Here is a 25,577-nt window from a genome sequence, read left to right on the forward strand (position 1 = left end):
CTGCTGACCCACGTCCACCTGTCTCCTGCTAACCCTCGTCCTGCTGCCTAAATTAAGCAATTCCTCGCAACCTTAGGTTCAGATTTGACTGCGTTGTTCAATACCTCCCTCTGAAAGGGAATGGGTATGTTCATGCCTCTTCTTACAACCTGCTGTTGTTGCGGAGTTAGCTTATTAGTGCCCATTATCAAACCTCCTGTTCCGAAGCAAGATCCTGGAAGGGAGGAATATGTGAAATTGAACCACATCCTTCACAACCATTGAAGTGGTTTTATGTTTAAAACGTTTTTATTGAAACAAAACAAACCATGGGGGAGGGGGGTAGGAGGTTAGGGTACATTAAATACAATCAAAGAAAAAAGGTGCAACTCAAGAGGGTTGGCGATGGATAGCTCGATGGGCCAGGGGAAAGGCACAGTAAATGAAAGGCTAAAAATGCAAACTGTGGAATCCCTGCGTGCATATCCGACACCCCAAATCTGAGCAATGCAGCAACTCGACAAAGCACAATCCACCCCCCCCATCCCCCATCCCCCCAGTAAAGAAAGGAAGGAAGAAAAAACAATACCCCACCCCCCCCCCCCCCGTCCTATGGTCCCGCGTCAGATTAGTCCTCACCAAGAAGCCCCGCCCCCCCCCCCCCCCCCCCCCCCCCTCCCGAGGCCCCTGTCCCACATGTGATCTAGTCCGCTGGGATCACCGGCGGCGTCAGCCCGAGAAGCCTAAGATACCTCGGACAGGTGAGCTCCCGGAATTCGGTGGACAGCAGCGCTAGAAAGGGTTGCCACAGCTCTTCAAATTGGTCTATTTCCCCCGCCACCGTGAGCGACAACTTCTCCATTCCCAGCACATGCCAAAGCCTATGCAACCAACCCGTGATGGAGGGGACAGTGTTGGTGCGCCAGTGGATAAGGATGTTCTGGACCGCAGACCCCAGCGCAATCGCGATCTGCCTACCCCTGCGGGACTTCAGTGGGTACATTAGGTCATTGGGGAGGCCCAGCAGGACATACGCCGGGAAGCGCGGCAGCTCTATCTCAAAGTGCTTATCCACCTCGTCCAAAACTTCCTTCCAGTAAGCGGTCAGCACGGGGCAATCCCAAAGAATGTGTGAGAGGGTACCCTCCAGCCCGCAGCCCCGCCAGCACCCCTTGTCAGTGTATTTATGCATTTCATACAGTCGCTCCGGGGTGTAATACCAATATGTGGACACCTTAGTGAAGGTCTCCGTAAGGCCCGTGTGATATGCAGAGTGCCGCGCCCGATACGCAATTTTGTCCCATTCCTTGTGGCTGAGTGTCCTACCCAATTCCCTGTGCCAGCGCTCCCTCCCCGGGTTGTAATAGTGAAACGGCGGGGGTTGTAGGTACTTGTACAGATCGGTAATTAGCTTAGCGTCGGAGGTCCGGGTAGCCAGCCACCTCTCATACGGTGTAATTTGACGAGCAGCGGTGTCACGCACCTGGGGCTGGAGAGCCCAATGCCGAACCTGCATGTAGCGCAATCTGTCCAGCTCCGTCAGGCCGAACTCCTGGCGGAGTTGCTGAAACGGAATCACTCCCTCCGGGCCATAGATCTGGAAGAGCGCCCTGCAGCCCGCCTGCACCCAATGGGAGAAAACTCCCGGCTCCATCCCTGGGGAGAAGTCCGGGTTGCCCGCTATGGGTGTGAACGGCGATGGGAAGGTGGTGAGGCCCCGAGCCTCACAGACTGCGTCCCACACCCGCAGGGGGACCCACGTAATAAAAGAAGCGTAAAGGTTAGGTGGGGCGGTGCGCGCGGCGCAAGAATGGAACCTCTTGTAAAGTGCGACCCGCCACTGCCTGGTCTTGAAAGAGCCAGTGTTTGTCAGACTCCCACCTGCTCCACTCCACCAAATATCGCAGCTGTGCCGCCTGAAAGTACTTACGGAGGTCCGGAATACCGAGGCCCCCCGCCTCCGGAGCAAGCGTGGAGAGGACCCTCTTCATTCGTGGCTTGCGGCCCTGCCAGACAAAGCGGGAGATGTCAGCCTGCATTTGTCGTATCCAGCCCACCGGGCGCTGGAGAGGGAGGGCCCGGAAAAGATACAGTATCTGGGGCAACACCGTCATCTTAACCGCCGCGATTCGCCCCAGCCAGGACAGTAGGCCTTTGCTCCAGCGACCAAGCTCCTCCTTGATCTTCCTGCTGAGGGAGGCATAGTTAGCCGTGACCATCTCCGGTAACGTGGGCGCCAGCAGAATCCCCAGGTATGGCACCGTGGAGGAGGACCACTGCATGGGGAAGAGTCGCTGAAGGTCCCTCCTGGTGTCCGCAGCCAGGGACACGTCTAACGCCACCGACTTGCTCATATTCATTTTGAAGCCGGCCACACAGGCAAAGGCGTCTAGTTCCTGGAGGCAAGCAGGCAGCGACCTCCTAGGGTCGTCCAAGGTCAACAGGACATCGTCCGCGTAGAGACTGACAGTGTGGACATACTGGCCCATCCGGACCCCAACCGCATCCGGGTTATCGCGAATCCTCTGAGCAAACGGCTCCATGTAGAGGGCAAACAAGAGCGGCGAGAGGGGGCAGCCCTGCCTTGTGCCGCGTTCGATGGCAAATCCATCGGAGCTACACCCGTTGACCCGCACCGACGCTGAAGGATGCTTATAACAGTTGAATACCATGGTGCGGAACTTATCCCCAATTCCCAGTTTCTTGAGAACCAGCTCGAGATACGGCCAGTGAACTCTATCGAAGGCCTTCTCCGCGTCGACGGACAGCAACATCCGCTCCCCCGGGATCCGCAAGGCCTTCTCCAGAACATGCGCCACCCGCTTGGTATTGTCAACCGTCTGTCTGCCGGGTACAAAGCCAGCCTGGTCCGCCTCCACCAATCCGGGGAGGTGTGGACCCAGCCTGGACGCTAGAATCCCTGTATACAACTTGAGGTCGACATTTAAGAGCGAGATGGGTCGATACGAACCGCAGAGGGCCCGGTCCTTCCCAGGTTTCGGAATTACCGCGACCGTCGCCCTCAGGAGATCCGGTGGGATGGCTCCCGGTTCGGAAAAGGAATTAAATAGCCGAGTAAGGACAGGAGCCACAGCCGTGCAAAAAGTCTTATAAAACAAAGACTTGTACCCGTCCGGGCCCGGGGCCTTACCATGCTTCAGCCACGCGATAGCGGAAATCACCTCCTCAACATGGATATCCCGCTCCAGGTGGTCCGCCTGAGCCGGATCCAACACCGGAAGAGTCACCGACTCCAAATAGCCTTCGGCGTCCTGTGGCGAGGAGGGTTCCTCCGCATACAGCGCCTCGTAGAAGCCGCGGAAAGATTCCGCTACCTCTGCGTCCCCGGAGATGACCATCCCGTCCGTGCCCACCAGTTCCCTCACGACGCCACGCTGCTGCGCGACCCGGAGCCGGTGTGCTAGGAGCTTGCCACATTTGTCCCCCCCAGTGTAGAAGGCGTGTTTCAAGCGCAAGGCGGCATACTCCGCCCTATCAAGATCCAATGCCGACAGGAGCTTCCTCGCAGCCTTCAACTGCCTCCACACACTTGGCGCCCCCGTACGGCGGTGGACCTGCTCAAGCTCCCGGACCTGCACGGTCAGCTCGTCCCTCTTCCGTTGCCGCTCCCTATTTTCGGCTGCGGAGATAGAGATAAATTCCCCCCAGAGGACTGCCTTCAATGCCGCCCACTGTGTCGCCTGCGAAGTGTCGGTGTTGCTATTGTGAGTTAGGTAGTCCTGTATAACCTCCCCAATGCGCTGCACTACAGACTTTTTGTGTAAAAGGGTATCCTGGAGGCGCCACACCCCCCGAGAGGGGGAGGCCGCCGGCCACTGGAAAACGCCGGTGACTGGTGAATGGTCAGACAAGGTCAGGACCCCGATGTCCGCCGCCGTGGCAGCGGCATGCATCGGTCCACTCACCAGAAGGTAGTCCAGCCGTGAATAGGTTCGATGTGCGTGTGAAAAGTAAGAGTAGTCCCTATCCGTGGGGTGCATGGAGCGCCAAAGGTCGTGTAAGTCCATTTCCGCAATCCGGGCCTTCACAGCCTGGGACAGTTCCCCCGTCTGCGGGAAGCGCTGCGCCGATCTGTCCATCCCAGAATCGAAGACAATATTAAGGTCTCCCCCCAGAATGACGTGGCGGTCGGGGGAAGCAGTGACATCCACCAACACGGAGTCTAGGAAACGCTCTTGGTGGTCGTTTGGGCTATAAACGGAGCCAACCGTAAACGCTATGCCTCCTAAGCGCATGCGATACGCAAGAAGCCTCCCCTTCTGTTCAGCACACTTATACAGAACCTCCCCCCTAAAGGAGCTCGCTAGCAGGATGGCTACCCCCGCCGTCTTGTTCGCTGCCGAGGAGAAGAACTGGGTAGGGAACTTAGCAGAGCGCAGCCTATGGCAATCCCGGGACAATAAGTGGGTCTCCTGTAAAAGGCAAATGTCCGCCTGCGTCCCCTCCAGCAAAGATAAGATCGCTCTGCGCTTCACGGGGTTGTTCAGACCCTGAACATTAAGGGTCACTACCTTTAGGGCCGACATTCCTCTCGGGGATCGGGAGCGCCGTGCAATGGGCAGAGGCTCAGCGGGCGGGGTGCGCGGGGCAGCCGCACAGGACAAGCCATAACAGACCAAGTGTGGGCATGGACAACGTCGGACGGGACCTCCCCAACCCCAGAACAACCCCTACACCCACCCAAAACACAACCCCGGCAACTAGCCAAACGCAAACTCAAACACCCCATTGTCCCAGTCAAGCCCCAAAACGGGCAAGTCCGTAGAAAGGAACGAAGTGGACGTCCAGCCACTCACCTCCAGCCGCTCCCCCCCGACCCCCCCGCCCCGAACCCAGCATTTAAAGAAGCTAAAGGCATCTCCCCCCGGAGTGAGTGTTAGGCCGTCAAGGCCACGCCGGTGGAGCCGGCCGAGCCCCTGGCCGCCGCCCTCAAAGCGTCGGCCATGTCCGCCCTGATGGTAGGGGAATCAGGACGCCCTGCGCTGGCCGCTGATCGTCGCCTCGCCGACCTCCGCCGGCTCCGTCTCTCCGAGGCCCTCCACGACGGTGTAGCTCCTTCCTCCACTGCCGCCGTAAGCCCCAGGACTCCACAAATGTCCTGCAAGGAGCGTAGCTGGTGTAACACCCCGTTCCATCGGAAGATCAGGCGGAAGGGATGACCCCAAGAGTACGGCGTCTCGTGCTCGCGCAAAAAGTCAGTGGCAATCCTGAAGGACCTGCGTTTCTGCAGCGTGATGGCGGAGAGGTCCTGGTAAAGCGCCACCGGCCGCTCCCGGAAAGTCAGGGGCTGTTTCCTGCGGGCCTCAGTCATGATGCGTTCCTTCAACGGGAAATCGGGCAGGAAGGCCAGAATGTCCGGTGGAGGTGCCGATGATTGGCGCTGCCGGCCAACCCAATGTGCCCTATCAATGCTAATGGGGAAGTCCGCAGCTTCCCCCAGGATCTCTCGGAACAGGTCCCGCAGGTAGCTCCATAGATCGGACCCCTCGTCTGCAGTCGGCACACCACGCACTCGAATGTTGTTGCTCCGTGATCTGTTCTCAAGGTCCTCAGAGTGGGCCTGGAGCTCCACACACTGCTCCCGGAGGCGGAGAACGTCCTGTTGAAGATGGACTATCTCCTCCTCCCGGCGTTGGGCCTCCGTCTCCACCGTTTCAACGCGCTCGCCAAGGCCCTCCACTTCCCTGCGCACTTCCCGGACCTCACTGGCCACCTCCCGCTTCAGTGTCTGGAAGTCCTCCCTGAGGGAGCTAAACAGTTCCTCCATAAAGGTCCTCGTGACGGGTGGCTCCCCCCCAGTCACGTCCGCCGAGGCCCGGGAGGTCCCCGGCGAAGGCTGTGTTCTGTCCCGCAGTTGTTGGGCCCTGCCAAGCATGTCCGGCAGGGTGCGGTCCCCCTTCTTCGAGCCTCCTCTTCCAGACATCGCAAGCACTGCGGTCGGGCACTGGTCCAGCCGCCCCAGGGATGCCCAGCTGCTGGCAAGCACTCGACGTGGGTGTCCCCCACAAGCAGGGTCGCTGCGTCACAGGTGACAAAATGGCGGTCCAGCCCGGTCACCGCCAGCCGCGGGTGCCCATCCGAGACAGGAATGGAAGCTACAGTGGGGGGCTCCTCATCAGCACATCCCCCAAAAAGTCAGCCCGGCAGCAGCGGCGGTCACATACATCCACCAGCAAGGGCTCCGGTGAAGGCCAACACCACTGATCCCACGGGGACAAGATGGCGGCAGGGCGAGGCAGGGCAGAGCGACCAGGCCCGGCGACACCACCGGGGCCCCCAAAACGCACAGCAATCAAATAGGTTCCACCGCCGGTTTCAGTCTGTCACACGCAGGGGCCCAGATGGTCCGACCCCAACAGAGAGTCCGCCGTACTTCGGCCAAGGGACAGGGGCCTACACAGTGCGAAGTGTCGCCGACACAGGTCTGAGTGCCAAAGCACCCGTCCGAAGTCTTCCGCACCGTCGGGTCCCCTCCCGCAGGGCTCCTTCACCCTCCGTCGAGCGACGGGCCAGATTCCCTCCAGATCGCAACTTTCAGCACCAGGCCCAGCCGAGGCGCCCGGACAGCACTCCGATGCGCTCCGCCTCTCAGGCCCTCCTGTGCTCCTCGAGCTCGATCGGACTTTTTGGGGGCTTCCCCCGAGGCGATCAGAACCAAAACGGCAACAACGTGCGCACCAGGTGCTCCGCCACGCTCCTCTTCCACGCTGAGCCTCAGCGGGGGGAGAAAAGCATAAGAAAAGGGCTCAAGCTTGGCCGGGCCGGAGGAGCTACGGGAGGAAGCGTCCGCTCACCCCGCCATCTTGGCCACGCCCCCCCTTGAAGTGGTTTTAGACCTCGAAGTGCACTGATTCTGCTCTAGGCTGCATCAGAGAAGAATTTATCTCTATGGATGATAACAAGAACTCGCTCGTCATAATCCTTGAACTATGAGCAGACTAGGATACAGTAGATGATAATGCACTTCTGCTTAGGCTTAAGGAATGTCTGGTATATCTGGAATTGCCTTGAATAGATGAGCCTCCTTCCTGTTGAATCAATACGAACAAGTTAGACTATTAGCTTTTGAATTTTCCTACTGCGCAGTACCATGCCGCGACCCTAAAGTCTCACATCTATCCTGCCTCCTTTTTACTTTTAACATGTGCCTTCTGGCTCCATATAAAGTGAACCTTCAGATGTTTATTGATGATCCACTTCCAGACGGAAAATGGGTTGAACATCCTGAATAGCACACAAATTAACTTAATCATATGTCTCTTTGCATGCAAGAGAGCTTTGTATGCAGAACTTGGAGGAATAGTCGCAGCACAAAAACCTTTCTGCTGGCCTTCAAACATAGGCCCACCTCATCCTGCAGATACAAATGTAAAGGACCATGGGATTTTTGTTCAACTCTGAGCTCTGTTTCGTTTCCCGAAGTGTGTGGTCACTAAGTGTCTCACTTTGCAGCTATCCTTGTTTAGAAGCTTTTCCACCTTCTCCACACCGTCCCTCAGGTTGAGCTTACTTGAGCCCTGGTGTTGAAATGTCTTGGTTATTGCACTGTTGTCAACTTGGGACTCCTGAAGAAAGTCATTGTTAGTTTACAAAGGCTGCAAAATCAAGTTGCCAGAATGTGCCTGAACCACCAGAGGAGAGTTCACATCCAGCCTGTCCTGAAAACGCAGTACTAGCTCCAGGTGTGAGCACTATTTCAGTGCAAGGTTCTGTACTCTGCACCCAGGGGTTACAGGGGCAAAACTCTAGTAGAGTTAGTGGGAGAAAATCAGTCCAGTCGACTATGCGACAAGGTGTAATTAAACTAAGTGACCAAGACTATTCTGGTGTCTGTAAAGGTGAGTGAAATGGGTGAGGATTAATTTAAGGCCTGATTCTACTAAAAATGGAAAATACAAATATAGTAAAAGTATGAAAGTGGTTTCAATCTGTACACACTTTTGCAGTGCAAGATGCCAGAGTGTAGCTTGTTGGACTTGTTGATAAATTTAATAGAGAGGGGATGAAGGAATACAGTCTCTTAGAGCTTGGAAGCATCTATGAGACTTTGGATTCAGACTGGCTGAGTATATGGGATGAAGGTGGTATGTTTATTTAATAAGGTATGGGTGATTTAATAGGCTGCAAGGTAGATGTGTCGGGTATGATAGGTCGACATGTTCTGTCTTTTGTAACCATGCAAGGGTGTAAGTTTATATGGGGACATGATTGTGTTTCATAGGTGATGGATGTGTTGTATACTTTGTTCTATGTTTCAGTAAGGGGGGGAGGGTGTGTGTGTGTGTGTGTGTGTGTGTATGCGCCGAGTGTATGTATGATGGCTAATTAACTACTATATGTATGTGCCACTTCAAATGTACTCTACTTGTCTTATTGATGAGGTATTAAATGTTCCATGATGGTTCCTTGGAATTGTGAGAGCAAGAAAAAAACTTGCGCACCCAAGTAACTATCTCATGCTTTTAGTCGCCTTGGTGGGTCAATGAACGTATTCCTATCAGAATGTAAAGGGTTGTTGCTTAGGTAATTTCTTCTGTTTTGTCTTGTAGAGATGATGGGGAGCCAGATGCTAAGAAAGGGAAAATGGAGGATGAAGAGAATGAATTTAGTCTTAAAACTCTGGCGGAAGGAAATATCACTTCTGTAAGCACTGCCCTCAAATACTTCTTGTACATCAAACTGAAAATCAAAGTATAAATCTGCACCTACTTATTGTAACTCACTTTATGTATTATTTTGTCTTTTGTGTTCGAGGTTTGTTGAAGCAACTGGGCGTTGCACTTCAAAGGAATCATTGCCGCAAACAAGGCATACACTATGCTCCCAAAAATGATAATGAAAATACAAGCATTCAATTAAAATTAATAGAAATATTTTAAAAAATGTTGCCAGGCAATTGCTGGGTGAAATTGTTAAAGTTATATCAATGAATACCAAACTTAATTAGATGAAAAAAATGTAAAAAGCAATATGAATCGTTAGAGCTGCTTTGCGATTAAATTTCTCCTGCACATCGAGAGGCCAATTTCTCTCTGGGAAAGGACAAAACCAGAGTTTTCAAAGGGGTTTCAAAGTAAAAATCCTTAAACCCTCCAAAAAACGCTGAGCAGTGTAAACACAGGAGAAAGCGTAAAATTCACTTGCTTGGCCGGGCTACTGAGAAACGGCAGAATGCCAACCTCGGAAAGGCTTTATACACATCTAGTAATTGTGTCCTTTTATATTGCGTCTCATTATTAGAGTCTAAAAAAAGCAATATATGCCTTCCTCGGAATTGTAGGTCTTGCTTTAGGCCAATGGCTCTCTAACACTACCTTTACAAATTCGGCTATGCTCGGAATTTGGAAAGTTTAAAAAAATGGCTATTTTAGTCAATTGGGCTAGTTCATTTGGTGTTGGCTGTCTGTATTAGCTGAGCGGCGAGATATCCCTTCAGGGATGATTCGTTTATCGCTATACTAAATGCGGTAAATAAATTCATAACACTGACATAGTTGGGGATCACAAAGTATCTCTGTGATTGGTTCTGCTACCTTCTCGAAGGAGGGACAGACTGGAAGGTAGGTGAAAACCCATTTTACAAAAGGTGGGCCAACAAGGTCTGGGTGAGTCAAATTAACTGTTAAGTGGGTGTGTTTGGTTGACCCAAAATCTTTCTTGCTATATGTTTGAAGCCTAGGTCCCTTAGTTACCCACACCTCTGAAATTTGATGCTTCAATCCTGGTTTCCAGATGCAACATGTGTAACGATGTGCTGTGATGTATTGGAATGTTTGTGTTAGAAGGTAAGTGGAATATATACAGTACAGTTGGGGAGTTCACCAATATCCTGTGTCCTGAATAAATATGTACCGAGGCTGTGCCGACTAAGAATTGTTAATTGCAGCTATTACAATGGCGACGAGCGGAAAACTTCCATGCGGCATCTATTGAAAGTATAATGGTGGCTACACTCACTAATAAGAGCGCAAGGCATTGAAAATCTGGAGCCGGCGTGCAGTGATGTGGCATCACAGTGAGTAATTGCCTTTGAAAGAGCATTGCCCTCTCAAGATAGAACGGTAAGTTAAAACTTGAAGTTTTAAAGCAGGGCACTGACTGGCGTGAGCGTCTGCCCTTTCCTGAAAACTTTCAGCAGCTGAGTATATGTCAAAATTCAATCTTTTGTACCTAAATAATCGTCAATTTCCAATTGATGCTATTCCTCATGTAGATCCAATTTTGAAAAGATAGTCGCACCTCTGATTTTACTAATCAAGCCATTTAAATGCAGTCCTGGATGCCTCTCTCTTTAAATCTCTGTTTGGGCACTTGTATATCCACACAAATTCTGATAGCCTCTGTATCTTTCTTCGGAACTACCACATTCTGAGATATGCATGGTGTTTTAATAATTAAATCAGAAACTGATTTAATAATGCCCTGCTGAAGAAGTGAATTAATCTCTTTTTCGAATTGTCTACAAATGTATTGGAACTGTTCTGTGAACTTGCACTACAGGTTTTACAGCTTCATTAATATGCAAAGTAATTGTCTTATCTTTTAGTTTTTCTAGTCCTGTAATTAATTCTGGATACTGACTTAGCACAGGATGATCTGTTGTGACATTACAAGTCACTGCTGTGAAGTTGCTTAAGAAACATGAACCAGGAACTTCACCCTCCAACACATGTATTTCCTCTTTGTTGGATATTGCTCCACATTGCAAAACTTCTGCAAATTTTCCCAAACATGAATCCGAATGTTTTGCTCCCCATTGGAAAACACTGACATGTGATGGGCTTAGAGATGGCCACTCTTCTATTCTTTGATATTCAATAACACACATGAGGTTGCACGTTGCTCCACCATCCATCACAAAAGGAATTTACTGAGAGCCAACTATGATATCCATAGATGTTATCTTTTTTTATATCTTCTCTTCTGATCATGGTAATCTATTTAAATTCACTTTCTTTACACATCATGTGTAATCCCTCAGATTGTTCAGCTTCTTCGTCATAATCGTGTTCAACACTTTGCATCTGCCTTAAATATTCCACATTCTTTCATTTCTTTTTAGTGTTGGGTCTATTTTGTTTGTTCCAACTCTCCTTATTATTCCTGGTTTCGTTTTTGTCTCTTTTGAACCTGCACACACTTGCATAATGATTAAATCTTCCGCATTCTCTACATTGTTGCCCTAGTGCGGGACAATCGTTTAAAAGCAGCAATTGCAATCCACATCTATAGCATGACTTCTTTTCTTTATTTTGCCCATCTGCCTTTTCTGCACTATTATCCTTTTTTGATATTTGTCGTACTTGTTCTACAGTTTTCACTCTGCCTTGTTCCATATTGGTAGCATGCTTTTGTGCTTGCATCTCTGTTCTAGCCAAGTGTAAGATTGTTTGTAAGTCATATGACTTTTCCAGTAGCTTTTTCCCGAATTTTACAGAACAGCATCCTTTAATTATCCTTAACCTTATCGCTTCTTCATTGTTAAACTTCTCAAATTCACAAAAAGTGACCAACTTCCTTAATCTTGTTATGTATTCATCCATGGACTCATCTTCTTTTTGAAAAGCTATACTAAAATTATACCTTTCAAAATCCAATTTCCTTTGCGGATCAGACTGGTCATTCAAACATTTAATGATACCTCTATATGTAGTCGTTTCTTGTTACAGAAATGTCACTATCAAATTCTTCACATCATCACCTACAAGATTAAGCAATAGGTCTTTTGATTGTTCATCTGAGAATTTTTTGCACGTAGCCTTAAAAAAAATACCCAGGTCTCCTTCTCCATTTTCCCACCTCTGTGAAATAGTTTGTTGATCAGATATGTCAAATGGCAAAGCCCTTTGAAAAATTATGTTTGAAACGTTTTCTCCATTTTGTTCATGATGTGTATTTCTGCATCCATATTTATTGTTGCCTCACTACTTGTACCTTCACTTGACATTTTCCCATATGACTTGAGGAAAAGAAAAAAACAATAATAAAAAAAGTATACTTTAAAATGTTGTACTTGACATTAAATGAGGTTTTAATGTATGATCCAGACTCAATTCAGGTGTGCCTGACTTCAAAATGGCTGCCGTGATTTAATTCCAGCAACATTTCATTTTTTAAAAAAATTATTTTTTTATCCTCCTCTCACCATATAGCGCCTGCAAAGACGAGCAGTAAGCCATCCTTCGAACCTAAACTCCCCCAGGCTTCTGCTATTGCATTAGCTGTAGGACTAACCAGGCCAGCTTCTTTGTGAAGCTTGGTGTAATCATAGGACCTGGGAGTACTAGATCAGTTTCAAATCTCTACCCCATATTACGAGTGGTGACCAAATGTTGAGATCAGTATCATCCAAATGACCTAGATCTAATCGGGCCACACTGAATGAAGCTCTCAGCCAATTCTCGTAGAGTGGGGGTAATGGATCCTTCCACAGCTTACAAATCTCCCTTCGGGCGATAAGAATTAGGTACAAAATCAAGCCTTTTTGTGTTGCTGACATCCAGTTCAACAAGTCATTATTAATACCAAAAATTACTACGGAGGGGTTCAATTTGATCTTAACTTTGAAGATAGTGCTGAGTGCACATTCCCCTTTCTGCCAGAAGTCCTTTAACCTCCCACATTAAAAAAAAATATGTAAATCATCAGCCGGGGAGAATTCGCATCTTGGGCATTTTGAAGATGTAAGGGGAGCAAACTTAGCTATTTTCATGGGGGTGTAGTATAATCTGTTAATAACATAGAAATGGTTCTTTTTCAATGAAGCTGGTTTAACAAACTTATATAATGTTAGGAGCGAAGGTTCATATAGCTCTACTGCAACAGTGTCCAGAGCTGACAAATTCCAAACCGTATGTTGTAAAGGAAGATCAGCCACATCAACTTCCAGAAGCCTTTTATACCAAAGACCAGCCTCTTTTTTTTTTTTTAATAAGTTTTGTATTTTGAAGAAGGAGCTCTATTTCCCAATTTCCGCCAATATGTTCTCTCTCTGCTGTAAACCAGGAGACCAATTGAAGATATTTCAACTTTGAGAAAGAGCTACCTATCTGGGACCTTAACACCTCCCACGGATGGACACCCTCTGAGGAGATGAGATCAGACCAGATCACGATACCGGCATTTTTAATAGGCTTCACAAGGCTATCCTCCAAACAAGCGGGTAGGCCAGGGGAATCCCAAATGGGAGCAAACTCTGAATAGTAACAAATCCCCCACTTTTCCCTGACTCTATACCACACATTTAGGTCTGTTTTTAATACCTTCAGACGGACCTTTTTAAAAAACCTTGGCGCCCCAAACTTATAAAGAAAACCCTCTCCTCCACCTTCAAAGATAGCCATTTCCTTCAAAATCATCCCCCAATTGGAATCCCCCGTGATGGTAAGCAATGCCCGAAAGTTTTTAAATTGAAATGAAAGGGAATACCAAAGCAAGTCAGGAAGAGCAAGGCCTCCCTTCAGAAGTTTACGTCTTAACTTCTTCCAGGAGAGCTTTGCAGTTTTGTTAGACCAGATGAAGCTGCCTATCTTGCCTTGGATTTTACTTGTATCTCTACTTGAAAAACCAAGGGGAATAGTACTAAATATATAGGTCAATTTTGGCAAGATTACCATTTTTACCAAATTGACCCTTCCATATATGGTTAAGGGCAGATTCTTCCATCTTAGAAAAAGATGATCAATCTCTTTAGACACCTTCTTCAGATTAATCTGCGGAATATCATCTAGGTTTTTTACTATGATAATCCCAAGGTATCTAAATTCCTTGCTTATTGTACCAGCCCAATTGTCGATGTTCCAGCACATCAGCTCTGTTTTAGAGGAATTGGCGAGATAGCCCGAATATACGCCAAATTCCTCCAAGTGTGTATCTACTCTGGGGAGTACCTCGATGGGATTATTGGTATATATCAGCAGGTCATCCGCATAAAGGGCTAACTTGCTACTATATAAATTGACACTAAAGGGAGTAATTGATACATCTAATCTAATGGCTTGGGCCAGAGGCTCTATATAGAGGTCAAATAGCAAGGGCGAGATGGGACAGCCCTGCCTTGTCCCCCTAGTTATTGCAAAGCTAGATGTTAACAAGCCATTTAACAAGATTGAGCAGAGGCACCCTGATAACAGTTGATCAAAGTCTGAATAAAAATTAAACCAAAGCCCATCGTTCTCAGAAGTTCCCATAGAAAGACCCAACAGACACGGTCGAAGGCCTTAGCCACGTCAAATGCTGCGACAGCCAAGGGCTCCGACCTTGCTACTGCTAGATCGATGCTACCAACTTAACTGCAAAGTCTGCTCTTGGATGAATCAACCTGAGATAAAGCCCTTTTGATCCTAATTTATCAAATACGGAACTAACTTGACCAATCTCCCCGCCAATATGCTCATAAAGATCTTATAGTCCGCATTAAGCAGGGAGATTGACCTATATGAGTCAGCTTTGTGGAGATCTTTCCCTGGTTTTAGAACAAGAACAATCGTAGCTTCCTTCCAGGAGTTCGGGACTCTACCCTCAGGGCTATATATAGAATTAAATAGTTCGCACATCCCAGGAGCTAATTCATTCAGAAGGATTTTGTATACTTCACCCGGAAGGGCGTCAGTCCCCGTAGCTTTATTGTTCTTGACCTTGCTGATATATAATTTTATTTCAGACTCTGTTATAGGGGCATCAAGAGATACTCGACTGCCTTCAGTTAAAACAGGTAATTTTTTAAGCTGCAACCACTTTTGGATGTTCTCTGAGTTTGGTGTAGACTCCTCTCTGTATAAATCTGAAAACAGGGAAACAAGAAACCTCTGCATGCCCCCCCATTTACCTGAGATCCCTCCACTCTCGTTGATAATTAATTCGCTAATGTTGTTTTTAGCTCGGTCTGCCCTTGCCTTCCAAGCTAAAAGAGCCCCTGCCTTCTCGCCATATTCAAAATGTTGCATATTATGAACGGATCACTGTGCCTTAATCTTTGTCTCCAGTTTTCCTCTATATACCTGCCGTAAGTGTTCAAGATCTTTATGAACTTGTGTCAGTTTTTCAATAGAAAACTGGGGGTTATTTGCCCTTTCGTCCTCCAATTTACTTATCTCGTTTTCCAAGTTTTTGAAATCTAACACCTCTTCCCTATTTGTTGAGCAAATCAAACTATGAAGCTGACCCCGTAGGTTTGCTTTAAAAGCATCCCAGACAAAATCCAAGGAGGTGGAACCTAAATTTAGATCAAAATAATCCACTGTAAAGGCTTTAAGAGCTTTAATTATCTCAGCGTTGGAAAGCATTGCCCTTTTCAAAGTCCATCTAGAACTGAGAGTGTGCCTTCCCCCTTCATATAAAACAAACATGGGGGCATGATCAAAGAGAATAGTAGGTAAGATGGAGATATCAAGAACATTCTCCAAGGCATGCCTATCAGTTAAAATATAGTCAATTCTCGAAGAATGACCATGCTTTTTGGTGAAAAAAGTAAAACCTGTTTTATCTCCCTGCTTTGCCCTCCAAACATCGGCCAACCCCAGATCATGCATCATATTGATCATTGCTCGACGAATATGTGGGGTTCCGACATGGTGGCTATAATTAGATCTATCACGAGTGGGATTAAGAAGGACATTAAAATCACCTCCGATAATTATTGGGGTGGTAGTTTCTGTTAATTTAGCCTGCATCTTATAAATGAACGCCGGATCGTCGAGATTTGAGCCATAGAATGATACTATGGTTAGCTTCTTCCCACCTATTTCGATCTGTGCAATTATCCATCTACCAGACTGATCTGAAGAGACTGATTTAATGTTCCCTCTAGCCCCTACTCTAATTAAAATTGCCACCCCCTTATTATGACCTGCTTGTTCGGATGAACAAGATATCTCAACCCAGCGGTATTTACTAAAAATAGCCCTACATTCCAAGAAACTCAAATGTGTCTCTTGAAGGAGGCAGAACTGAGCTGTGGATTGTTCGAGATATTTCATAACCAATCTTTGCCTCCGTGGGCATCTAAGACCATTAACATTCCACGAAATAAAGTTGATTTTTCTATTCATTATGATTACCACTTACCATAGCTTTATTAGAACGTTCTAAGTACAGCTTAATTTTTAACAAATTTCTTTGAGATTGAGGATATTTTTTTTGATTTTCCCCCCCATGCGTCCCCACCCGTTCTCCCCCATCCACCCACAACCCTACCCTGCCCCTGCAGTCCTGCCTTACTACCCCGGGAAACCCTCCCTTCTCCTCTGAGCATGAGCTCTATGGGCAAGGTCCCCCTGACACTGCCGAAAGAAAAAAACACAAATTAGACAAATGATAACCCAAACCCCTCTAAGAAACCCAGCGAGACTAAATTAATAGTAATGGTAGTTGTTACATAGGGGCTCCACCCTCTTTTTCACTCCTTATTTTTCCAATAAGGTCATCCACTTGCTCAATCTGACGTAAGTTATACATGTGATTGTTCCACATTATTCGGAGGAGGGCCGGGAACCTTAATTGAAACTTAACCCCAAGTGAGTCTAAAATTGTCATTCTTTTACCTAGCTCCCATTGTCTTGTGGCCGTAATATGGGATATGTCGGACCTAATGGAGAAGGAAAATGGGCTAGAATATGAGTTGCATTTAACCAAACCTGCTTTCATCGCTAGGGATAGCATTTTCTCTTTTAATGCATATGTAAGGAAGTTCACCAAAATTTTCCTTGGTTTTGACCTTGTAGGGTTTCTCCCATACGGGTCCCAGTGCTCTCGCTGTATATCCTGAGACAGGTCAAGATCTGGGACATCTTTAACAATTGTTCCCTTTAGGAGGGAGATCACAAAGTCTTTTATGTCACCACCCTCTAAATCCTCCGGGACATTCAGGATTTTTAAGTTATTCTTCCTAGCATGGTTTTCAAGACGTTCTATATTATCTTTTAAGTCCCTATTTTGATGGACTAGTTTGTCCATCTCCACAGTAGAGCTATGTAGCGCTTCCTTCATCTTAGGGATTTCCATTTCCAGAATGTCAGTCCTCTGAGAGACCTCTTCGATTTTTTTGCGCTAATACCTCACATGAAGATTTAATTGCAGCTTGGTTGGTTTCAGAGATGGAGAATCTTCTGCCAATGTCTTCCTTCAAAGCCAGTAGTATATCGGCTAATGCCCCTACTCCCTCATTCTTAGAGGGACCTATACTGGATATTTCCAGTGGATGAGGCAAATCAGCGGCTAGCATCAGTGGTGCCATTGCTAAATCAGACTTCGCTGTTACTTTAACAGTTCCTGGCACAACCTCTTGATTTTCACAATTGTCTGGACTCCCTTGAGTTTCTAGGGCCGAGTATCTATTCAATAAGCTAACCGAGGGGTGTATGGCCACCTGTCGGTCACCCGCAATAAGCACTTCTTTCTCTCCCTCAGACAAGATCGAAGGCAAGACTTTCTCTTGGGGTAAAGAAGTGTTCATGGAGTGAGCAGTCTGTTTACTGGAAGACGCCATGGTAAGTTTTTTATTCAACTCCCTGTCCAAAGGGTTAGATAACACTTTATAGAATGACTTTAAAGATGGAGTCACTCTAACCTTGGACAGCGGGGCTTTCTTTGCCCTCCCTCTCCCTCTTCCACCCTCTGAGGGAATAGCCTCCGTGGTCGCTTTTTTCTTGCCCTGCCTGGCAGAGACCCTAACTTCAAGAGCTGGAGGAGCGACACTGATAGAGTCGACAGAATCAGTATCTATATCCAACTTTGCTGCCCTATTCCGCAGAGTCTACCTACAAGTTGTAGTTGTAAAGCCCTGCTGGGTATTAGCGCTACAAGAAGCATTACGGGGGAGACCACATCCCCTGTTATCCATACACTCTTGGAGCCCTGCTCTTGAAAGGGTGATTTCAGCCAATTCCTCTAGGGCAGCCCGGCCTACGTATGTCCTGCTCCCAGCCTCCAAAGCAGTCCAAACTATATTCTCCTCCACAAGGCTAGGTTCCAAAGCTTCGACCCCCAAGGAGTAGGAATATACACTCTCCTACCTCACCTCGGTTCACCCAGTTCGCCTGACCTCTCCCGCTCCCCCACTCGCCGTAGCCGAAATCACAGGTTCTGGCTCTGCCGGGGGAGACCCGGAACTGAAGACCGGAGACGCGCCGCCTCCACTCTCGTGCCGCACCAACGAACCGAAGCAGCGGGAGCTCCGGAGGCACCACACCTCCCGGAACATCGGACACCAATCAAGGTAAGGAAGGTCTAGAAGCAATAGGCAATAAACAATAGGAACCCCCGCTTTAGGATAAGGAAGAAAAAAAACTCTGAATATAAATATAAAACGGGGGTCGGAGGATAGAGGGAACCCCACTAATACTTAAATTGGGCAGAACATCTGTTAAATCCGCTGGATCCGGGCATAACAAGCCTCGCCAAATTCCACGAGGAGTCTAGCGGCGTGTGTCAGGGGGAGCTCAGCCGTTAGCTTCCGGCCGCCATGTTTCCCTACAACATTTCAGACAAACCCTGTTTAAAGTCCACTAAAGTTCTGCTTAATCACCTACAGTGGTATCATGACTCTCCGCAGCCAGCAATCTGGACTTCAGTTTATCATCTTGTTTTCAGTCCCTTGTCTCTCCTCAACACGTCCCAATCATTCTTACACAGCAGCTGGGTTGTACATTTCTGTCCAAAGTTTGTGAATGACATTCAGTGCTTACAACTCCTTTAATCCTCTAATTACTTCAGAGTTAGTATCCTTTTGAGTCAGGTATTTCAGTTGTTATCTAATACATTGGTATGAATGCAAGCAGGTTATGTACATATAACAGGTCTGTAGCATTTTCTTCCTTACATATTTTCTCTAGCATAGTTTACACAAGGTATCATGCGTCCTGCTTTTGAATCAACATGCAGTGTTTGATTATGAGCTCTTTTCCCTGCATGCTCTGTTGGGATTTGAATTACCCCTCAGCTAGTCTTGGTACTGTGCCAAATAAGGACATTTGTACATTCCTCTCCTGGTCATCTGTTTTAGACAAGCTTGCAGTGATAAACATTTTATTTATAGGTTACGTTCTTCTCATCATTTGTTGATGTCAATGAACTTGTAACACATTTATAAACAAGTTTATCCTCAAGCAATGAGGAGTTTACACCCCACACCACTACCCAAAAGATGCAGGACATTTCCACTGGTCCACTACGCTCCATATTCAATGTTGTATATAACTGCTTCATGATGGTTGATCCCGACTAAATGTGGACATTATCAGGTCCAGCTTGTCATCAATTTTCTCTTTTCTGTTTATAATGTATTATATAATATGAAAGTCAGTCTGCAGCTGCCCATTTAATCACATCCATTCTCCTACACATGTGTATGGGTGGGTGTATTTACAGCCTACCAGCTCATTTCAATTCTACGTTTGGCTTAAAGCGATGCTAAAGTAACTTTTCCTTTTCATTGGATGATCAAACAGGCCCAGCACTTTGGGGTAACCTCAAGTGAACCCAGAGTTGCCTCCTTGGTTGTTTTCACCACAGCTTCCCTGTAGGTTTTGTAGCAGTTTGATACCATGTGCCAGCATTCAGCACCTGTAGCAGAGTATCTGGAGTATGTCCCCGAATTTGAGTCAAATATCCTACTGAGTTTAGAGGCATTTAGATATGTTTGGTGTAAGTAGTTAAACTGCACCAGTTTGTAAAATGTATTTCTGGATACGTCTTACCCTCTCCTCTTCCAACTTGTAATCCTCGTTTATCCTTAATTGGCATTAAAGGTCGGACAGCCCTCCTATGTGATCCTTCTAACAACAGGGCTTATGAAATCTTTTCATCCATTGGCTATATCATACCTCTGTACCCTGTTAATCTGGCACCTTTAGTTAATTGGCTATAGGAAAGGAATCGACCCACCAGTGTGTTATAATCTTTTATTACATCTGCAAATGTTCTTAATAGATCATTACTATGTATATCTTCCATTGTTTGAAATACACAAATTATCCAAATTTCCATAACAATCAGGATAGCCACTTCCACAAATAAAGGCAGGCACCTCCGGGATAATTCTGATGAGTACAACAACACTTCCACACTTTTTTTTTAAATATCCCTGCTCCAAAAGTATCAAGCTTTGTTAAGCAGTTTTGGTATCACACAGGCCTTTTCTTTCAGAGTATCCCCGATAAGTATCTAGGTTCACCTCCACATTTATATATTCAACCTCTTGTGTAGCAACTAAAGCTGCCCATTTAGTTATTGCTGCATCGTAATTGCTACAATTTGTAGTCAGACGCTCCTAGCTGCCCTCTTTGAACCTTGAGGCGCATCTTATGTAGAGTTACACTGTGTTGTTCATTGTTCCAAATCAATCCTGGCTGTAACAAGAGTATCAGTAATTCTACTGGCCAGTTAGCGAAATAATACATCAGAAAGCGAAGTATCACAATTTTTGACAGAGTAATGCTGCCCATGACTAATGCAAAAAGACTTCTAGAAGACTAAGTTTATCACGTTCAGCGCCCTACCTATATTACCTGAAATACTATTTCATTTAGCATGATTTATTTGAATCCACATGTATTTGAAAGTGTTACTAGCCCGTTTCAATGGAGCCTGGTTTACTGTGTCTAGAGTTTCATCTGTGACTTGTTGTATGGGAAAGAGGCAGAATTTTTCCCAGTTCACTTGACGACCCAATACATGACCCAAGTGATTTAATGTGGTCACGACTGCTGGTATCTCTTCACTGGCATCTTGTGCATAAGCTAACTATCAATTGTGTACACAAATATTGCATGTGATATCGCTGATAGCTGGTCCACCATCCATGCCTTATCGCCTAACTTAGCACCTTAGAGGTTTCATGTTTATACAAACAAACAAGAGCAGAATGGAAAACCTTGTCTTGTTTCCCGAAAAGTGCTCCAGATTTCATAATAAACAAATCCTTTGCAATTGAGGATGTATACAGCAGTCTGATCTCTGAATATATTTGCGGACCAAAATCCATATTCTCAGTGCAGCAAAAACCAAATCTTATCCCAGAGAGTCAGGTACTTTTTCTATCTCTAAAGATGCAACTGCCGGTGGTTTATTTGTTTCTATTGCAGATGCCATCAGGTGAAACAAGCATCAAAGATTGGTCATGGGGCTGCACCCAGGGAGAAGCCCAATGATGTTAAAACGCTTACTATTCTATTGGCCAATATTTTAGTGATAGTTTTGTTGCCCACATTTAGTCAACCAAGGATATAAACCGCTCTTTCATGTCTTTTCCTGGCTTAAGAAGCATCACTGTTATTGCCTCCTTTTGTTTGTGGAAACACGCCAATCTCTTGACGCTTTCTAGAGGGTCAACAATTTAGGGAATATTGGAGCACTGTAGCTGTCATAGAACTCATTGGGTAAACATTCGATACCGATGCTTTATTCCTTTCCATTGTTCTTGTTGTTTCTCTGATTTCCTGATCTATGATGGACAATACAGTTATTCAGCCTGTTCTTATGAAAGTGAATCCAGCTCATAAAATTGTGTTGCTTAGATTGCCTGTAACATCAACAATACTGTCAAATCTGTTTACTACTTTCTATTTTAAGTAGTTGAGCCAGAAGTATAACCGCTTTGTCTCCATCTATGTGTATTATATTAATATTCATTTTATAATCAAAGCATTTCAAGATGTTCAAACCTTCTAAATTGAGGCACTTTTGTACCTCAATTAATTGTTCTTTATTATTTTTAGTAGTTACTATGTTATTTTCTGAGATGCATTGTTAAAGGAGTTACTAATTGGGGGAAATACATTTTTACTGATTTTAATGCACTCCACACTGATCCTCACTTTGAAGGCCTCCGAGAAATCTCCCTATAAACCCTAATTATCTTCCAAGTGATGCTCAGTAGCCTCCCCAATGGAACCCAACATCAAGCAATAGGTTAGGTTGTAATCTCTATGTAGAGATCCTTGCAACAAGGGTATTGTAATGCAACAAGGTTATGCATAGATATTCCACATACACTAGTTATGGAAGTAGTCGCTCTCTAACCACAAAAAAGTCTAGAGCACTGTTCTGCGGGGGAATTGAACAAGTATTCAGATGCACATGGATGTAACTCCCTTTATATGTCCTGCACACCCTAATTTCTAAAGGAAATTTACTCCTGCAGAATCCTCATCTGTTGAATATTCTTGGCACCAGACTGGATCCGGAAACTTCTGACATAGCTGTCCCATGCTGATAAGTGGTGTCTGCTCCATAAAGATGCCAGGAAGAAGGTTGTGCTGACATCACTGGAGCCATATTGCTCCCATCCCTGCACCATGATATCTGTTTTCTTTTTTCTGGGCCTTTTGATGGAGATCCAGAGCTCTCCTGAATCGTTTCTCAGCGTTTTCTTTATAGACATTAATCGTTAAAAATAAACCTTCCTCGTAGACCGCAAGAAGGCTCCCTGGGGTGCCAGGGCTCTGGGCAGGATTCTCGTTCCTGTACTCAGTGTTGCAGCGTGCTTCCTAAGGCTACTAAGGAGCATGAGGCCAGGCTGGTCTTGGCCCATCGGTCCAGATCAAGGGCAAATTTTTAGTCTTTTACATCAACATCTTTGAGATAAAAAAAAAAAACCAAGACACAAGAAGTAGAAGAAGTGGATGGAGTCCCCAAGGCATTGATCGAAATCAAGAGTTGGGTCTCCTCAGCATGTCTCGACTCTGGCAGAGTCTTCATCTTCAGAGCTGGAGTTAGTAGGTATCAACCCACCTTAGGCGGAGGCAGCCCTGAGGCAGAAAGAAGCAGTGGAGTTGGTGCCAGAGCTGGAAATTTGGGAGGGGTACTTCTCTTTGTACATTCTGGTGTCCAAGAAGGACCGCAGCCTTCGTCTGATCTTAGACCTCAGGATCTTGAACTAATTCAATCAAAAGGAAAAGTTCACAATGCTCTTCCTGACTCCGGTTCTGCAGGTGCAGGACACAGGAGTCTGAATGATGTCCCTTGAGTTTCAGGGCATATATTTTCACATATATACCCTGCAGTTGTGCAGGAGGTACCGGTGCTTTTTGTTAGGATTCCACTCACTACCAGTTTGCGGTCCTCCTGCTCAGATTGACATAGGCACCTTGAGTCTTCACAAAGGTGATAGTGCTGATCGCAGCTCATTTGAGGAGATTGGCGATTACTGTATTCCCATCCCAGGACGATATGCTACTTACATCAAGTTTGTCACAGATGTTGTCACACCACCTGTCAACAGGGAGAGAGGAGTAGGTTGCCTTTAAAAAAATATAAAGCTGATACTGTCCCTGAGCTCAAACACATAGGATTTGGCTGATTCGCAACCACCTGGCTGGCTATCTGAAACCAGATCTAACCACGTGAGTCTGCATCATCTTGCTGACCATGAATGGCAGCTACACCTTTTGCCATGTGGGGCACACTGCAGGTAGATCAGTTTGCCACCTGCAGCAGTACCCATTGCCTGAAGTTCTGTGCTCTTCAGAATCCATGGAGGGAGCCATAGCGTGCGGGGGTCATGTTTTTGCTTGAAGTGACATTTTCCACTTAATTACCCCTAACCTTGGGTTTGAGGAAAGTTTGCCAGGACTGGTCACAGGTTATCCTCACCAAACTGGGCAAGAAGGGTGTGGTACCACAGGCGTAATGCGCCTCAATGATGTCTCCCACTCTGCCTTCAACATAGGGCGGACCACTTCTCCCAGTCAGGGGGACATTTTCCGCATCCCAACCCCCACAGCCTCCACTGTCATAGGTGGAGATTAAGTGGGACATCTTAAACTCCTACCAGTTTCCATCGGTAGTGTTTGATAAGATCCTATCAGCTCAATGCCCTTGATGAAGTTCATCTATTCTGAAAGGGGAAATCGTTAGTTGTTTGGTGTGTTGAGTAAAACGTGGAACCCTTAAATGCTTGCCTTTCTGAAGTCATCTGATTTGCCCCCTCGCTATCCTAGCAGTTTCCACCCATTCCCTTTGGCATGTCAATCTGTGATCTGAATCTAGTTTTAGGAACTAGGGAATCTGCTGGTGCATAAGTATATATATCAGGTAAAGTGAGAAGCAAAATTCTATATCAGCCCCTGTTACCAATTAGGGCATTTTTTTATTTCCACTGGCACTCTTTGACTCCCTCAAGTAAAACAAATCCCAGTGAAATGTTTCTGGCAAACAATTGTCCTTTACATTTCCTTCTCACCTTCTCTCTTTTACTAATATTAGGGTGAGCCTTAGTAGTTTCTGAGTTGTAGGGGGCTGGTTGACTTTGTTTTGTTGGAGTTACCCTTACTGGCCGTTACGTGCAGGGTGGCACATTTGTCCTCTCATCCGTCAATAATTGATTCACCTCTATTTCTACGATGAAGTATCTGATGCGTTTCTTTCAGTGATACTCGTATCCACTTAAAGGAATTCCATTTGCTTTCCCCTTCTTTTCAGATTGTCCAGTACTCTTTACCTTTTTGAGACTGTAGCCAATGCCCTCACATTCAGAGACCTGAATGAATAACTGCTATGTGCTGCCATTTCTCAACACTATTGTTTATATCATCTATAGACTTCTGCACTGTACCATTTGACTTTTGTAGTGGCCATTTCAAACTTCTCTAGTCAATCTTCCACTAACACCTTTTTGCATCTAAGAATGTATCTTCCTCCCCACCCAGGGTTGAATTTTAAAGCACTCAGACCAATACAAATATCAAGTTTAACAATTGAAACACCAAATATTAAAGCTAAATATTTGCCAATAATGATAGATTCTGGGATACCCCACTCGCTCAGAGTTAAGGGATGCTAGCTACCCTGGAGGTAAAAAAAGGTAGGGATGATCAGTAGGTCTAGTATTGGATCTTGTGGTTCAATGACAATTCCAACTATTCCATATGCAAGAATATATTTGAGGACTAATCACCAAAGGAGCAGTACAATCACCAATACTAATTGGGGGAGAAGCAGGGGTGGGAGGAGCCCATTACCCTAGTCCATCCCATGGAGGCCACTAATAAGCTCAGCGAACATCCAAGTGCATCTGATCAGTCCATGCCAATAGCAAACTGGAATCTTACAGTCATAGGGTCAACCATCCTTGTCAGCAGATTTCATTATCTTGTGGGGAAGAGGTTTCAACAACTCATTTTAGAGTACGCATCAAAGATCGTGCTATCCAGAGGGAATTTCTGAGTTCTCTTGGTCATCTTAACATAACGTGTATTTGTAAAGCGCACGTTCACCTGTAGGTATCTTAGTGCTGAATAACAGACGTTTATTGTTACCCAACTCAATGGTTTCTCAATCCTGGCGACAGTTATCCTGGTAAACCTATCTGGTTAAGTGACTCTAATACTGGTAATGCTACATCCCTGTCCGCCAATTCTTCACATGATTGTGGTTCTGCGTGTTCCTTGAGTTTTCTTCCATGGCCTTCACTTAGGTCTTGGCCTGTCTTGGAGGTTCACTGCTGTGGATCATTGTTGTTTACCAGTGACCCAGTCTCTTGCCCTTGATGCACCTGTGAAGGTGTGGGTATTTGCTGTTCATCTATACCCTCAGGTTTGCTGGGATTATTGATATGTATTTGAGTTGCTTTTCCTCCTCTG

At 46.2% G+C, this 25,577-nt stretch overlaps 1 protein-coding gene across 2 annotated transcripts in view; it reads left to right on the plus strand.

The window, feature by feature from the left end:
- The window catches only part of XRCC5 (X-ray repair cross complementing 5), a 519,003-nt gene that overhangs the window by 324,645 nt on the left and 168,781 nt on the right, over nucleotides 1-25,577 (plus strand). For both annotated transcript variants that reach the window (XM_085649958.1, XM_085649959.1), the window contains exon 15: nucleotides 8,550-8,643. In XM_085649958.1, the coding sequence (XP_085506084.1) occupies nucleotides 8,550-8,643 (94 nt within the window). The remainder of the gene's footprint in view (nucleotides 1-8,549; nucleotides 8,644-25,577) is intronic.

This window comes from Triturus cristatus, chromosome 3_2, assembly GCF_964204655.1.
Source record: "Triturus cristatus chromosome 3_2, aTriCri1.1, whole genome shotgun sequence".
Lineage (NCBI taxonomy): Eukaryota > Metazoa > Chordata > Amphibia > Caudata > Salamandridae > Triturus > Triturus cristatus.